At 59.8% G+C, this 17,113-nt stretch overlaps 2 protein-coding genes across 2 annotated transcripts in view; both read left to right on the top strand.

The window, feature by feature from the left end:
• B4galnt4 (beta-1,4-N-acetyl-galactosaminyl transferase 4) overlaps window positions 1–3,458 on the top strand; it is a gene marked incomplete in the record, with an annotated part of 10,706 nt that extends 7,248 nt beyond the window's left edge. The window contains 7 exon segments of the mRNA XM_013502997.1: window positions 1–403; window positions 1,631–1,914; window positions 1,985–2,138; window positions 2,215–2,287; window positions 2,376–2,529; window positions 2,783–2,909; window positions 3,089–3,458. Of these exon segments, the coding sequence (XP_013358451.1) occupies window positions 1–403; window positions 1,631–1,914; window positions 1,985–2,138; window positions 2,215–2,287; window positions 2,376–2,529; window positions 2,783–2,909; window positions 3,089–3,212 (1,319 nt within the window).
• Window positions 3,459–8,859: 5,401 nt separating this feature from the next.
• On the top strand, window positions 8,860–16,830 carry Pkp3 (plakophilin 3). The gene is made up of 14 exons (XM_005401870.2): window positions 8,860–8,973; window positions 10,156–10,357; window positions 12,130–12,206; window positions 12,351–12,982; window positions 13,071–13,194; window positions 13,584–13,788; window positions 14,140–14,314; window positions 14,700–14,817; window positions 14,894–15,064; window positions 15,187–15,372; window positions 15,625–15,778; window positions 15,913–16,105; window positions 16,193–16,280; window positions 16,463–16,830. The coding sequence occupies exons 1-14, from the start codon at window positions 8,893–8,895 to the stop codon at window positions 16,496–16,498; spliced, it is 2,442 nt and encodes an 813-aa protein (XP_005401927.1). The 5' UTR covers window positions 8,860–8,892; the 3' UTR covers window positions 16,499–16,830.
• The last annotated feature ends 283 nt before the right edge of the window (window positions 16,831–17,113 follow it).

Here is a 17,113-nt window from a genome sequence, read left to right as displayed (position 1 = left end):
TGCCGCCCACCCCAGGGGCCCCACAGGCCCGCGGGCCCGCGCCAGGCAGGAACTCATCAGCCGTGCAGCCCGTGACCTCCTTCCTGAGCTTGTCCCAGGTGTCCCGGCCACAGCTGCCCACGGAGGGCGAGGACGAGGAGGAGGGGGAGGATGGGGCCCCGGGCGCCGAGGCAGCATCAGAGGACAGTGAGGAGGACGCTGTGGGCCGAGCGCCCGGGCGCTGGCGAGAGGACGCCATCGACTGGCAGCGTACGTTCAGCGTGGGCACTGTGGACTTCGAGCTGCTGCGCTCGGACTGGAATGACCTGCGCTGCAACGTGTCGGGGAATCTGCAGCTGCCCGAAGCCGAGGCCGTGGACGTGGCGGCCCAGTACATGGAGCGGCTCAATGCGCGCCATGGCGGGTAAGGCTGGGTCAGGTGGAGTGTGCTGTCTCCGCAGGACTTGGACCTTTGAAGGTGCCGCCCCCAACCCCAAAACCCCACGCGCCTCCTTCCAGGTCTCCCTGAGCCCCACACAGCGCTGCTCCCATATCCAAGCCTTTATCCACTGTCCTTGATCCTTGGCCTCTCGAGGGTCCCAGGCCCCAGCTTTTCTATACTGTGTTGGGGTGGGGGTCACTTTGTTACCTGGGAGACTTCTCAGAACAAGCTAGCGATGTTGTGGTCCTTTAAAAGACAGCGGTGTGGGCACAGGTCCATTTGGGCCAGGAGGCCAAGTGTGGCCACCAGGCGGGAGCTGGGAGACCCCTCTGGGTCATCCCCAGCTGTCTTGGGGAAAAGCCTATCAGTGGCCAGGATCCTCCACTCACAAGGCCAGGGGAGGCACTGTGCTCCATGTGGCTCCAGGGCAAGGCTGCCCGTGCTTCCCAGCTTCTGTGTCATGCCAGGAGGGGCTGTCCAGCTGGGTAGTGGTAGCTGTGGCCCCACCTTTGCCCACTTGGGTGCCGAGTGTGGATGTTCTGAAGGAACAACCAGGTTGTTTGGGGCAGAAGGCCCATGACTTGGGGAGAGCATAGTGGGAGTGCAGAGTCTGAGGCGGGGAGTCTGGACCCCTAGAGGTCACACTAGTGGGCTTGCAGGGCAAACGGTACTGGCCACCAAAGGAGAGCAGGGCACAGGACGAACAGTCTAGGGCCAGGGAGGAGCCCTGCCCAGGCCTAGGTAGAGTGGCTGGAGAAGGGGAAGGGCCCAGGTGCCACCACAGCTTGCCACTCCTGGAGTCCTGGATCTTCTGCCCTCCAGAACTGGGTGTTGGAGGCCAGAGGAGTCATGTGGTAGGAGAGGACCCAGAGACTTGAAGAGGAGGAACTGGAAGGACTAGGGCAAGAAGTAGGCAGGGTACCCCAGGACACAGAAAAGACGACAGCGAAGGTTTCGCACGAGGAAAGCACAGTCAGTCCTCAGGGTCACCTACCAGACCGAGCTGCTGTGCTTCTCTCTGCCCAGGGGAGGGCGGTATGTGTCTGGGTTGGGGGTGAAGCCTAGGAAGCTGGGCAGAGGTGTGGTACAGCTTCAGCTCTTGTGTCCCACTCTGGCCTGGTGAAGCCATGGGGAGTCGTGCCTTCTATCCAGGGAAAAGCAGGGTGAAGTGTGCTTTCGCCTAGTTGACTTCCCCGCCTCTCCCCAAAGGCGCTTCGCGCTCCTGCGCATCGTGAATGTGGAGAAGCGCCGAGACTCGGCTCGAGGCAGCCGCTTTCTGCTGGAGCTAGAGCTGCAGGAGCGCGGTGGAGGCCGCCTGCGCCTGTCCGAGTTTGTCTTCCTGCGCCTGCCTGGTGCGCACACCCAGGGGGAGGAAGGAGAGAGCCCCGAGCCTCCGCCCGCCACTTCCACGCGCCCCGATGGCCGCCCTGAGCTCTGCCGCCCTCTGCGCCTAGCCTGGCGCCAGGATGTTGCTGTGCACTTCATCGTGCCAGGTGCGCAGGCGGGTGAGCGGCGGGGCTGGTGGGGGCCGAGGTCACTCTGCCGACCCCGCGCCTCCTACAGTTAAGAACCAGGCGCGCTGGGTGGTACAGTTTCTGGCGGACATGGCCTCACTACATGCGCGCACTGGGGACTCGCGCTTCAGCGTCGTCCTAGTGGACTTCGAGAGCGAGGACATGGACGTGGAGCATGCCCTGCGCCAGGCACGGCTGCCCAGGTAAGAGCCTGCCAGGACTGCAGGGGCTGTCGATCCTGCTGCCAGAACCGTGCCAGCGGCCCCTCCTCCTCCCCAGGTATCAGTACCTGAGAAGAACCGGGAACTTTGAGCGCTCTGCCGGGCTGCAAGCTGGAGTGGATGCAGTGGAGGTCTGAGGGCCAGGGGAGCTTGGGGAGCAGAATGGGGTTGCAGGGAGGGGTTTCCGAACAGCATGGGCTCAGATCTTCTGCCCTCCAGGACCCCAGCAGCATCGTTTTCCTGTGTGACCTGCACATCCACTTCCCACCCAGCATCCTGGACAGCATCCGAAAGCACTGTGTGGAGGGCACGTTGGCCTTTGCCCCGGTGGTCATGCGCCTAGGCTGTGGGAGCTCCCCTCGCAACCCACATGGTAATACCTGAGCACCCCCTCAATGCCAGGCCCTCACTGACCACCAGGTTGAGCCCAGGAGACCCCTGGGCAGGACTTCAGAGTCCCCAGGATGCTGCCAAACCCCCAGCACCCACAGTCTGCACCATACCCCTGACCCAGCACTGGGCTTCTGAGGTTCTTCCTCATCCTTCTCTGAGGTGGGGTGTGGGGCACAGGGAGGACTCGGTCTTGCAGCAACTGCATCTGAAAGGCACCCACACGCACACCCCAGGTTACTGGGAGGTGAATGGCTTTGGCCTCTTCGGGATCTACAAGTCGGACTTCGACCGCGTGGGAGGCATGAACACTGAGGAGTTCCGAGACCAGTGGGGGGGCGAGGACTGGGAGCTCCTGGACAGGTGACTGTGCCCCTCCCCGGGAGGAGAGCCACCCGGCCTCCTTGGATGGGAGGATGAGACGGCAGGGCCATGCGCTGAGGGCCCTGCCCACCTCTCCTCACCTACCCCATTCCCAGAAGCCCTCCCGCCAGGTCCTGCAGCCCCTGGAAGAGACACTGACGTCATCCACCTGTCCCCAGGGTCCTGCAGGCGGGGCTGGAGGTGGAGCGACTCCGACTTCGGAACTTCTACCACCACTACCACTCCAAGCGAGGCATGTGGGGCACACGCAGCCACAAGAGCACCCACAGGGAGCCAGCCTGAGGACGGCTGGTCAGTCCAGCCCAGTCCCAGGGGCACAGCCACCGCGTGCCTCCCCTCGGCCCACCAGACCCTTGTGGCCTCCCCAGAGGCAGCCTTCCCAGTGGGCCAGCCAGACTGCCTCAGTCCCCACACTCCGAGATGATTTCTGTGAAATTTTCAGTAGCGATGACATTGTTTTCAGGATTTCCAAGAGTACTGTCTGTTCCGTTTTTTATTCAGAATGAAATGAAATATTTTTTTTAGTTCTGACCTGTCCTCTGTGCCTTCTTCTCCAGGTAGCCCAGACACTGCCCACTCCCTCTGTGACCCTCCCTGGCCCCCCACACATACCCCCTGCCACAGCTTCCTCTGGGGGCCCAGACAGCAGTTCCAGCCCCACCTCCCAGCGTTGCTGAAAACACCAGTGCTGGGCCTCCTCCCATGGGTGTGGCCTCTGCTCTCCTTCCCCAGCCTCTAGGGTGGGGCATGGGGTACAGGGAGGACTTGGGGTCGCTAGGAACAGAGCACCCAGCTCCAGCTAGGGTGATCCCCAGTTCTGGAGGGAAAGATGACCTCAAACCAGTTTAGGCCATCACTGGGGTGCTCATGGCAGGAAGACCCTGAGGCTGGGCAGTGCCAAGCTGCCACACACCCCCATCAGAGTCCCAGCCCCATCCTCCCTGGCCAGGTCCTGGTGAGAGGCCAGTGAGCTCCTGGTGGCTGGGTAACAAGGAGTATGAGCACAGCACCTGAAAACCGCAGGGTGACCAGGGTTCTGGGTGATCAGCAGTTCTGAAATCAGAACTCAGCAGCGCCACCTCCTTTGGACAACAGCAAGACTGATGGGCTCATGCCTCTCATCTTCAAAAGCCCGCAGTGTGGCCGCTGGGGCGGCGTGCTCTGTCTCTTCCCATCTCGGTAGCCCTCTGTCTCTCTATTGGTTTCTGTTTATCTTTGTGTCTGCTTCTGTCTCTCTCTCCATCTGTTGCTGTCTGCTCCTGTCTCTGTCTCAGTCTCTGTGTGTCTGTCTTGGCCTCTATCTCTCCCTTGCTTCATCCTCACGTCTTCTTCAGAGGCTGACCCTCCTGCTCCTTCTGCAAGGACCCCGGTGTCCATGGCTCTCCCAGGTGGCCCAAGATGAATTCCACCACAGCACCTCACGAAGTCCTTTCTGCCACCCGTGGCAGCAGTGGCAGTGTGGGGGTCAGGACGTGAACATGCTCAAGGCCAAGGGGAGCAGCACAGCCCAGTGCCCAGCCCTCCCGGAGATGGGCCCAGATGGCACCCTCAGGTCACAGCTCACCAGGACACAGGGCAGGGGAAGGGTGAAGCTGAAAGAGGACCCGATAGATGCCCCCATCTGGCCCTGAGAGGGTCCTAGTGGAGGGAACAGGGACGGGGCAACTGGCTGCTGCCCAGCCGGCAGGACACCAAGTCTCCATGATGTGTGCTCACAAGTCCACAGGGCAGAAGGACTAATACGGCAGGCCCAGCCCCACCGCAGACCACCCAGAGCCCCACATGCCCATGCTGCCCCCGCCTGAGTAACCAGTTTACAACTCTCCCCACTCAAATGTTGCGCAATAGGAAAAGAAGTAGCACTGTAGAATATGTGCTACAAAAGAACGATAAAAGATGAGGAAAGGTGAAGAGAAATGTAAGCAACAGGCTCACACACTTGTACAGAACTCACCTGTCAGAATCACCTCGAAGCAGAAGGACACCAGACAGTTGCAGGCAGTGAGTACGCTCATGTCTCGATCTGTCAGTCCCTTTCAATGACCGTCCCTTGGGCACCCACCATGTGCTGGGGTTACTGAAGCCCCTCTGGATTGAAATCAAATGCAATGTCGTGTCAGCTGGTGGAAAGTGCTGCAGAGGAAAAAAATAAATACTAATAAAGTCAGAAAAAGGAGTTCTGTGGTGGGGGTTGGGGGGCTGGCTTTGTGCACAGAGTGGTCCAAAAAGCAAGCCTGAAACAGCTGCACCCAGGACAGGAGCAATGGGTCAGAGCTGGCACTGGGGACATTCTAAAAGATCAGTGATGAAAATGATGGAGGTAAAAGTTATGACATCAGCTGATTAAGAAATGGGGCAACACTAAAACCTTTCTAACAGCCATTTTAGCAACTTTAGAAGACTGTTGGAAACCCATACAAAAACACAGGAGACAAACTTGGGGGAAAGCACACACAGTAAGATGGAAAGAACCCAAAAGTGACCCCTGAAAAGACAGGTGACAAACCACCAATAAAGAAGCCAAGAGAGTCAGACACAGTGGTACACATTTGTAATCCCAGCACTCAGGAGGCTGAAGCAGGATCATCGCAAGTTTGAGGCCAGTTCAAGCCCAGCCTGAACTACATAGCAAGACCAAAAAAAGAAAGAAAGAGAAAGAAAGAAAGAAAGAAAGAAAGAAAGAAAGAAAGAAAGAAAGAAAGAAAGAAAGAAAGAAAGAAAGAAAAAAAGAAAGAAAGAAAGAGAGAGAGAAAAGGAAAAAGAAAGGGAAAGGGAAGGAAGAAAGGAAGAAAAGGAAGGAAAAAAGAAAGGCAGGCTGAACCAGGAAGATGGATGGAGAGGTGATAAACAGACAGACAGATATAGTGGGAAAACTTTTCTGAAGCAAATCTCAGCCAGAGAGCCAGGCATGGTGGCGCACACCTGTAATCCCAGCACTCAGGAGGCTGAGGTAAGAGGATCATTGCAAGTTCGAGACCAGCCTTGGCTACAAAGTGAGCTTAAGTCCAGCTTGAACTGCACAGCGAGACCCTGTCTCAAAAAGACCAAAAAAAAAAAAAAAAAAAATCTCAGCCAGAATGGTGAGAAATGCCTGCCAAGAAGTGAGAGGGGTGGTGGGTGGCCCTGCTTCCTGGGTAGGGTGGGAAGACAGGGCCAGCTGTGGACCTTAGCAAAATATCTGCCAAGTCCTAGGGCAGAGAGGAGGCCAGAGCACCCCAGCCCAGCTGCCTTAGGCTAAGGATCTGGCAGCTTCTGGGAGTCCTCAGTGGCGCTGACTAAGGGAGGGCAGCACAGGGCTCCAAGGGCACTTTGAGGTCAGAAGGACTCAGGAGCAAGGACACTGTGGACACCCGACAGGACCTCAGACAGATGGAGCCAGCCAGGGTGGAGAAAGTGGCCTGGACCCAGCGAGGGACCCCCATCCCCAGCTGACTCCTCTCCGCTGCTGCTCAGGGTCAGACATCGAGACTGATGCTGACTTGCTCTGTAAGCTCTGGAAACTCCTTCAGCCTGTGGAGCCTTGGTCTCCCCTCTGTGAACTGGAGGTGGCCATAGCCCCACCCTCTTGTAGTCCCTACCAGGATTAAGGACTCAAGGGGCTGAGGTCAGCCTGGGAGCTGCCTGCTGGTGTGGACCAGTGGGGGCCATGCTAATTTCCATCTCTGTCACCACCTAGCACTGCCCACCCTGGTGCCACACCCGCCTACCCCCATCAGCCCAGTGTCACCCAGGCTCCAGCTTCCCTACTGGTTGTCTTTCTTTCCTCCTTGAAGGCTTTGTGCCCACCAGACCCTGGGCTGGTGGAGGGTAGCGATGGGGAGCTCAGGACCAGTTCAGGGCACTCAAGCTGGTGAGCAGATCTGGGACACAGCCAGAGCCCACCTCGAGCTGGCGAGGTCCCCACACCTCAGATACACTATTGCCCAGGACCCTGGGCTGGGGGGCATCTGGTAGGCTCCATAATGGAAGTAGCAGAACTAGACCCAGCAGAGTTCAGAGAGAACCTTCAGCCCTACACCCTTACCCCACTCCTCACTCCATCAGCTCCCTGCAAAATAAAAGATCCAGTCAAAACATGGGCAAGCAGCCAGGCATGGTGGGGCACACCTCTAATCCCAGCACTCAGGAGGCTGAGACAGGAGGATCGCTGTGAGTTTGAAGGAAGCCTGGGTTACATAGTTAGTTCAAGGCCAGCCTGAATTATAGAGTAAGACCATCTCTAAAAAAAAAAAAAAAAGAGGCAAGTGAAATGAATATACTCATCAGAAGAAATACAAATGACCAATAAGTACATGAAGAAATGCTCAACATCTCTGGACATGAGAGAAATGCAAATTAAAAGAGCACAGAGGTCCCGTATCAGCACAGGAAGAATGGTCATCATCAGAAAGCCAAACGCTGTGAGGCTTCAGGGCAGGAGACCCTTCCACATATGGGGGAAATGTGCACTAGGACAACCACTACCCAAATCATTGTGGAGATTCCTCAATCCTGAAACTAGAAATTCCATGTGACCCAGCCATTCTCCTTCTAGGTATCTTCCCAACACTTTAAGGCTTCATGTTACCATGCTACATGTACACCACTGTTAACAGCAGCACAATTCATAAGAGCTAATTCTTGGAAATGGCCTGTATGCCCATCAACAGATGAATGGACAAAGAAAATGTGGTATTTATACACAGTGGGGTACTACTTTGTCATGAAGAAGGATTAATCCAAGTTATTTGTAGGAAAGTAGGTGCACCTTGAGACCAAAATCTTAACTGAAATAAATCAGACACTGAAGATTAAGAATCACATGGTTTCTCTTATATGAGAAACCCAAAGTGTAAATAACTTAAAGAGCAGAATAAAAGATATAACAGGAAACAGGGAGATAGGACTTCTGCAAACAGGAAGGGGGCCAAGAGCTGGACAAGAGTAAAGAGGACAAAGATGCGTTATGTCTACGCACCCACCTCCCGCATGAATGGACTCCTTGTGTACTGTAAACACGTACTAATAAAAAGTTAAAATTACATTTTAAAAAAGCAAAACTATTCTGCTGTGATCCTCTTGCCTATCCCCTGGTACCCCAGCCCTCTGCTGCTCAGAGGGCCACCGTCACCCCCTGGCTGGCTCCCACCCACTGCAGGCCCGCAATGCCTGCACCACAAGCCTCCCCATCCCCTTCCTCCTCCCCAAGGGGTGGGAAGCAACAGCCTCCTGGGCATCCCTGACCTCACTGCCCCAGGAGCCTCCTCCAAGAACCCCTCCCCTCCTCCCCAGGTCCCTTCTCATGGTTCCAGGAGACCATGAAGCCCTTTGTCCTGGGCAGGACAAAGGGAGGCTGGTCACAGAATGCAGATCCTAGGCTGGTGCTGAGAGCCATGGCACCCCCTCCTCCCTGCACCCCACAACCAAGGCCCTCTAGCCCCTTACCAGGTTCGAGGCCAGGCCCGTGGTCTGGAGCCTGGGGTTATGAATGGCCCGGTCCATGCATCCTTAGGAAGGCCGGCACAACTCGCACTCACTGCCCAGTGGAAGGCAGCCCAGTAGGACAGTGCCATGGACCCCAGCCCCTTGGGCCTCCAGTCCTGTCTCCAGTAAGACTGTCTCTGAAGCTAGGTGCCGCTCCCCTTTCTGGCCACACCCACATGGATCACAGCCCCTGTATCTCAGGGCAGTTCTACCTCCTACCTGGCCTTGCCCACCCTCCCACAGCCTGGACTGCTGGGAGGAGGGCCCTGCAGGACCCCAGGTGGCCCAGGGCCCAGAGAAAGGTAGGCTGCCTGTGAGTGCCAGGCGTGTGCCTCCAGGCCGTCGGGGCCGCACAAACTTGTCTCCCAGGATTTTTCCACACGAAACACGTCTCCCAGGGAAGCAACCGGTTGGATGAGCTGGGTGTGCGTTGTTCCCACCCCGCCCTCCATGCCCCTCCATGCAGTTGCCAAGAGGCTGCCCGAACCAGAGACCCGGGATGGAGCCCAGGACACTTCGGCCAGCAGCGGCGTCCTCTGAGATGAGCCAGGGAGCTGGCAGGGGCTGGACCACCAGCAGGGTAGGTGCCCCACCCTGTCCCACCCAGCACCAGGCAGACCCTGGCTACACCCGCCCGGGTCCTGCACCTTCCCAGGGGATGGAGCCCACACTCGAACCACCTCCTCACCCCTGCCCCTGCTCCTGCCCCTGCCCCCAACCAAGGTAAAAGCCTGGCAGGGTGAGGGTTAGAGCTTGTCACAGGGAGGTCTGGGGCAGCATCAGAAGTGAGGGCAGTGGAGCCACCCCAGCCTTCCTGTGCCTCTCCACAGCTGCCCCCAACCCCATCCTATCTCCCAGGGCCCTGGCCTGGACACTGGGCCTGACCCAGAACACCTCAGGGCATGCCACCCCCAGTCCCACTGACTCTTCCAGCTGTCTATCCCAAGACCCCCAGCTCCTGCCCCCCAGCCGGACAGGCACAGACATGAGTGCTGGCCCCTCTGAGTCAACCCCCTGGGGCAGCCCCACCTGCCCGAGTTGGCCTGTGCCTGACTCATGTGCTGGGAACGGCCGCCCACCCCAGGCCTGGGGGCAGTGGGCAAAGGTGCCAGAGAAGGGTCCACCTAAGAGTCGGGGGTGGCTGAGCTTGGGGTCCATGGGTCTTGGGGTCTCACTGCTTCTGAGAACTGGGCAAGGCCCTCTGTGGGTCCACCTCCAATGCTAGCACTCAGGCCGTCCTTTTCCTCACCAGAAGACCCCTTACAGTAGCTCTGGGTGCCAACCCGGCTGGGGCCCTTGATCCCTGGAGCCTCAACAGCTCAGACTAGGATACCCTTTTCCTACAGGCTGGGTAGCAGGCTCTAACCCCCTGGCAGGCACCCTGTGTCCCTCGCACCCAGGTTGCTGGCACCCTGGGACTCAGTGGGGCCTCATGGGCTAAAAGCAAGAAGGGCCCAAGCTGTGGCCCTGACCTGGGATGGGAGATCATCAGGAGGTGAGAGAGCCTGGGGCCTGTTCTTCCGCCCAAATTCCACCTTAAGCAGGCAGCAGGGCCCCTCCCACCCACCTGGCCAGGTGTCCCCGCCCACAGGGAGCTCAGGCTGGGCGAGCCCGCGTCTGTCTCCAGGCCGGGCTCTGGGGCGCCAGCCGCCAGGGAGGGGACTCTGGGGACAGAGCCTGGAGGGTCAAGACCACAAAGAGGCCTAGGCCAGGCCAACTGGCCACCATGCAGGACAGTAACTTCCTGCTTTCGGCCCTACAGCCCGAGGCTGGCGTTTGCTCCCTGGCACTGCCCTCCGACCTACAGCTCGACCGCCGGGGTGCCGAGGGCCCTGAGGCAGAACGGCTTCGAGCAGCGCGCGTCCAGGAGCAGGTCCGAGCCCGCCTCCTGCAGCTGGGCCAGCAGACGCGGCACAACGGGGCTGTTGAGTCTGGGGGTGCCACCGCCGCCGAGGCCACCAGAGGTAGGCAGTACGGCAAAGTGGGCGATGGGCAGCAGGGACTCAGGTGGCCCCCACAGAGACGCCGGGCGGGTGTGGCAGTGTGAGGGCAGAGGCCGCAGCAGCAGGCTCTGTGGTTCAGCCCCTGACTCACAGGGCCTGCTCTGAGTCACCGCCCCGCCCCAGCGGGTGAAGGGAGCAGCAGCCCAGGGTGGGGTGTCCCAGCTCAAAGCAGGGACTCCAGACCTCCAGGGAGCCCTCTGGCCAGACCCGCCTGTCTCCTGGGCCTCAAGCCTCCCCACAGAGCGGATGAGAAGTCAGACACATGGTGATCAGGCCCCTCCATCAGCAAACCCGGAACAGGCATACTCCTGGGCCAGGGGACAGAGGCTAACATGCCTCTCAGAGCCACCAGAGTCCCCACCCAGAGAGAATCAGTGGGAGGGGGGGTTGGGCCACAGCCAGGGCTGTCTAGACCAGGGGTCCCTGAGGAATTTCAGGGGCCAGCTGGCGGGAGTGACCCAGATCTCCATGAAAATGCAGGCAGGGGTGCCGGTGCCTCTGTGTGCATGTGTGTGTGTCTGTGTGTGTGTGTGTGTGTGTATACATGCATTTCAGGATCCCACAGACACAGCAAGTTCAGGGTCATCGTTCTCCATGTATTACCCCCCACCCCGCCAGTCTACAGCTACAGGGACTAAGCGAGACAGCAAGATAGATCCATGCACAGAGGTCCACATGATGCGTGGGTGGGCTCCAGCCACTGGCAAGAGGGGAAAGAGGGTCAGCCAATGGGACTCAGATGGTGCTGGGGTCATACCTGTCCCCCTGGGCCTCAGCCTTGCTAGGCCAGGTCAATGCCCAGGGGTCATAGGGTGGGGAGGGCCCAGGAAGGGGCTAATTACCACCTGACCACACTGCCAATTAGGGGTAGGTTTATAATTTGGGGGTGGGCGTAAGGTCCCCAGGCAAGGTTGAGGGGTGCCCCCTAGGCCGGGCGTCACAGCGTCAAAGGGTTAATGGGTCCTACCCGGAAGTGTCATTAACTAGGGTGGGTCTGGGGAGCATGGGGTGGGGAAGTCCCCCAGACCACTCTAGCCTACCTCCACCCTGCACCCCACCCTAATGCTTCTAGAGGCCTTCCCAAAGCAGGGACCTGATACCCCACCTCAGGCCCTTCCATCCACACAGTCGCCCTGTTCTCTCAGGGTCATCTGTTTCCAGCTGTCTGCACCCCTGGCTACCTACCCTGCACCCACTTGCACCCACTCTCCCCGCCTCTACCCACTGGTCCAGCAGCCCATCCTGTCCATTGGCCACTGCCTGGGCTCCCATGAGGCTGGATGGGGCTGGTATAGTCACTGCCCCAGGGCTCTGCTGGGTGGGCGTGGCCACGGCCCATTAGGGCAGACTGGTCCAGCGTGGCTTCACTCCTCTGTGCCTGTGGCCTGGACAGATCCTGGGCACAAGAAGACCCAGGGGAGCTCACTGTGGTTGGACAGGCTGGGCTGGCTTCCCAGAGGAGAGGGTGGGCACTGTGCCCGGGGAGTGGACAGCTGATGCAGAAGACACTGGCTCATTCTCCTGGTGGTCAGGCGGGTGAGTGGTCTGATGCCTTCAGGCTGCAGAGGCACAGCTGGGGGTGTTGTGGGAGAGGGACAGCTAGGGCCAACACTATGGCAGCATAGGGACCAGGCAGAGGTGGCCCCCAGGACATGGACAGAAGGGCCTGGCAGACGCTCGAGGCCAGCGCTTTGCCATCTGGCCAGGTCACCTGCCACTGTTCCTGCCCACAGGCTCGTCCCGGAACCAGTGCCATACCCTTCAGGCCAGCTTCAGCTCCCGATCCCAGGGGCCAAGTGGGGACAAGCCGGTGAGTGACGGCCCTAGGTAGGGCAGTGGGAGCTCCACCGTCCAGGGCAGGTGGGAGGCCTAGGTGCAGCTGTGGCCCCTGGTTAGAGAGGGAAAAGCCACAGGTGAGCCAGCACCCTCACTGTGCCTGTTCCTCCTCCCACAGACCTTCCGGCCAGTCGCCAAGCCAGCTTATAGCCCAGCCTCCTGGTCTTCTCGCTCTGCTGTGGACCTGAGCTGCAGTCGGAGGCTGAGCTCTGCCCACAATGGGGGCAGTGCCTTTGGGGTGGCTGGGTATGGGAGCATGCAGCCCACCCCAGGCATGCCCACCCGGCCTGTGTCCTTCCACGAGCGTGGAGGGGCTGGCAACCGGGCTGACTATGACACACTGTCCCTGCGTTCGCTGAGGCTGGGCGCCGGGGGCCTGGAAGATGGCTACAGCGTGGTGTCTGAGCAGCTGGAGCCTACGGGCGCCTCCACCTACAGGGCCTTTGCCTATGAGCGCCAGGCCAGCTCCAGCTCGAGCCGGGCCGGGGGGCTGGACTGGCCAGAGGCTGCCGAGGGCCCCCCGAGCCGCACCATCCGTGCCCCTGCCATGCGGACCCTGCAGCGATTCCAGAGCAGCCACCGAAGCCGTGGGGGCCCTGGGGCAGTGCCGGGCGCAGGCCTGGAGCCCATGGCCAGGGCCCCATCTGTGCGCAGCCTCAGCCTCAGCCTGGCTGACTCAGGCCACTTGCCCGATGTGCGTGGGCTGGATAGCTACGTCGGCCATCGAACTCTGCAGAGACTCAGCAGCGGGTAAGCAGCCAGGCCGGGGAAGAGGGGATTTTGCCACAGTGTTTGGCCCAAGCCCAGGATCAGCCTGACCCTGCCCCTGCCTCTGCAGCTTTGATGACATCGACCTGCCCTCAGCAGTCAAATACCTCATGGCCTCAGACCCCAACCTGCAGGTGCTGGGCGCAGCCTATATCCAGCACCGGTGCTACAGTGACGCAGGAGCTAAGAAGCAGGTGGCTGACCCCACTGCCTACCCCTGGCCCCTCAGTGGCTGTCCACTGCCATGTATGCCCCTGATAGCCACCCTCGTTGGTCCCTGTGCCCTTTAACCTCTGGTCCCTGACTAATCTCCATGCTAACTGGGAAGACCCACTCTGCCCAGAGCCTCTCTGCAAAGGAGGGGCACAAATGTGCCATCACAGTCACCTGCACACACCTGTATGCACTGTATGCAGGTGTGTAAAGCTGCCATGTCATCTGCACATGCCTGCGTCACCTACATGCATCTGCACATGCCTACATTCATCTGAATCACTGTCCACACTTGCACACATCCACACCTGCTCCCGCACACACAGACAGGTCTGCAGGCACCCACACAATCCACATCCCTATGCCACAGGCCCGCAGTCTTCAGGCAGTGCCGAGGCTGGTGAAGCTCTTCAACCATGCCAACCAGGAGGTGCAGCGCCATGCCACAGGTGCTATGCGCAACCTCATCTATGATAACGCCGACAACAAGCTGGCCCTGGTGGAGGAGAATGGCATCTTTGAGCTGCTGCGGACACTGCGGGAGCAGGATGATGAGCTGCGCAAGAACGTCACAGGTATCCTCATTACCTGTCCTCCCCATGTCCCCTCCTGCCCCTCCTGTGTCTCTCCTGCCCCTTGGTCTGCAAAACCCTGTTCTTTGCGGTTCTCGTCCTCTCTGTCTCTTTCTCCCTCTCTGCTTCTCTCCAGACCAGACCCAGGGCCTCACCGTGCCAAGGCAAGTGCTATGGCACAGAACAATACCCCAGCTCCTGTCCTGAAGCCTTGGTCCCAGCCCCCAAACCCCAAAAGTCATGTGGAGGGTTTTCCTGGGAGAGTAGGAAGTAGGGAGCCTCCCCTGCACCATCCCCAGAACAGCCAGAGGGGTCAGTGGGCAGGTCCTGACCACAGCTCTGGGCTGCCTCCAGGGATCCTGTGGAACCTGTCATCCAGTGACCACCTGAAGGACCGCCTGGCCCGTGACACACTGGAGCAGCTCACAGACCTGGTGCTGAGCCCCCTGTCAGGCACTGGGGGCCCCCCCCTCATCCAGCAGAATGCCTCTGAGGCCGAGATCTTCTACAATGCCACTGGCTTCCTCAGGTATGAGGGGCGGGGGCAGCTGACTGGGAGAGGCGGGGGTCAGGATACTGAGAAGGGGCATTTTCATCTGAGGCTGACAGAAAGGAGAAGCCAGCCTGGAGCCTGGGAAAAGTGGACAGGCCAGGGTGGCTGCCAGGTATGGGCATCACCCTGGCTGCAGGCTTAGGGAGTCAGGTCTCCTGATCTAACATCCTCCTTCTTCCCAAGGTAAAAGGTAGTGGACACAGGATAGTGGATGGATGGGTAGGGCTAGCACTGTCCAGTAGGGACTAAGAATAGGACAAAGAAGGATTGCACCTGAGGATTTTGTCCCCAGGACAGCAACTCTGGGCCTGGGATCCTTGTGGGGGACTGCTGGGAGTCTCTGCTCTGCCTCTCTCCTCAGGAACCTCAGCTCAGCCTCCCAGGCCACTCGCCAGAAGATGCGGGAATGCCATGGGCTCGTGGATGCCCTGGTCACCTACATCAACCATGCACTGGACGTGGGCAAGTGCGAGGACAAGGTGAGGGGCGGCCAACACCTTGGGGGCTCAGGGACCGCGGCTCGCACTGACCACCCTCCACCCTGGCTCTCTGCAGAGTGTGGAGAATGCCGTGTGTGTGCTGAGGAACCTGTCCTACCGCCTGTATGATGAGATGCCGCCGTCTGCCCTGCAGCGGCTTGAGGGCCGGGGCCGCAGGGACCTGAGTGGGGCACCTCCTGGAGAGATGGTAGGCTGCTTCACGCCACAGAGCCGGCGGCTGCGTGAGGTAGGGGGATGGAGCAGCAAGTGCTGGCTGAGCCCTCTGACACCCCCATCCAAGGCCCCCACAGACCCTCCAGGGCCCCTGACCACCTCAGATCCCACTAACCCTCCACATCTCCCACACAGCTGCCTCTCACAGCCGACGCGCTCACCTTCGCCGAGGTATCAAAGGACCCCAAAGGTCAGGAGTGGCTGTGGAGCCCCCAGATCGTGGGCCTCTACAACCGGCTGCTGCAGCGCTGTGAGCTGAACAGGCACACCACTGAGGCGGCCGCGGGGGCCCTGCAGAACATCACTGCAGGGGACCGCAGGGTCAGTCACATGGGCTGCTGGGGGGACAGGGAAGGAGGCCTGTACCTGGCCCAGGAACAGGCCCTGTGACATCTGGGCCTGAACAAGCAGGATGGAGGGGCCACCTGGCCAGACAGGGCAAGACAGATGGAGGCTGGCAGCAGAGCCAGAAAAGTAATACTGCCTCAGGACTGGGTTAGCGGTCGGGGCCAACCAGGGCAGTCAGTGGTCAGGGGTGACGGGATCACTTGTCCTCATGCTACTCCCCTGTAGTGGGCAGGCGTGCTGAGCCGCCTGGCACTGGAGCAGGAGCGAATACTGAACCCCCTGCTGGACCGAGTTCGGACCGCTGACCAGCACCAGCTACGCTCGCTGACAGGGCTTATCCGAAACCTCTCCCGCAACGCCAGGAACAAGGATGAGATGTGTGAGTGGGCACCCCTGCCTGGCTCTGCCTCATTCTCCCCAGTCGGGTAGCCTCTGGTGGGGGCCGGAAGGGGGACACTCACCCCGGCTCCCTGGGAGCAGAAGTGGGGGAGCTGACCTCCCGATCTCCTGCAGCCACCAAGGTGGTGAGCCACCTGATTGAGAAACTGCCTGGCAGTGTGGGTGAGAAGTCTCCCCAGGCCGAGGTGCTGGTCAACATCATTGCTGTGCTCAACAACTTGGTGGTGGCCAGTCCCATCGCAGCCCGTGACCTGCTCTACTTTGATGGGCTCCGGAAACTCATCTTCATCAAGAAGAAGCGAGACAGGTGAGGGCCACCTGAGCCTTGGGGCCAGGTGGGGTGCACCTGGCCACCCTGCCTTCTCCCCTGACCCTGACCCTCTGACCACCCCAGCCCAGACAGCGAGAAGTCCTCCCGCGCGGCCTCCAGCCTCCTGGCCAACCTGTGGCAGTACAGCAAGCTACACCGAGACTTTCGCGCGGTACGTCCTGCTCAGCTCAGCAGGCAGAGCTGAGGGGGAATAGCTGAGTGTGGGCAATGGCACCGCAGGGGTGGGACACGCCCCCGGCTATCCCCAGCACACTGTGATAGGCCTAGTGTCTCCCACCAGCAGGGCCGAGTAGGCACAGACCTATGCCCTGACTCCAGCCCCTCTCCATGCAGAAAGGCTATCGGAAAGAGGACTTCCTTGGCCCATAGGCAAGGCAACCTGGAGAGAAGGTGGTGTTGTCCAGTCTCCAAGGAATGGGCTCAGCTCTGGCTGCTCACCAGCTGGGGACAGCCTGGAGGAAGAGGCTGATGGCCAAGGGCACTCTCTCCCTGGCACCTCTGTGCACCTGTGAGGAGCCTTGCCATCAGGAGGGGATGGGGCTTGCAGCTGGGCTTTTGGCTTCCGCAGGGCAGGGGGTGTGCAGGGCTTAGGCTGCTGTGGTGCACAGGGTGGTGACCCAGTCGCAGCGGCAGAGATGGGGCTGGCCATGGCCTGGCCATGCCTCCAGATAGCGGCATGGGAATAAAGGTGACTGAACTCAGCCCTGGCCCTGTGTGTGTCCATGGCTGGGCTGCCAAACCGAGGCCCTGCAGTGTCCCCAAGTACACCCACTTGGCCCTGAGAACACTCACCCGAGGCCACACACAGGGCCCCTGAGCTCAAAGGACCCACAACAGGCAAGGAGTGTCCCACAGAGAGAAAAGGACAAGGTAATAGCAGACAACTCGGAGCTGCCTGAGGCACAGTCACAGTAGAACCATAATCTTTCAAGTAGTGTGACCAGAGGCAGGGGCACCAATGAGCAGTACTCATGCAGCAAACAC

Source organism: Chinchilla lanigera, unplaced genomic scaffold (genome assembly GCF_000276665.1).
Source record: "Chinchilla lanigera isolate Chin_1 unplaced genomic scaffold, ChiLan1.0 scaffold00075, whole genome shotgun sequence".
Lineage (NCBI taxonomy): Eukaryota > Metazoa > Chordata > Mammalia > Rodentia > Chinchillidae > Chinchilla > Chinchilla lanigera.
Note: the sequence above shows the minus strand (reverse complement) of the source record. Positions and strands in the feature narration are given on the sequence as shown.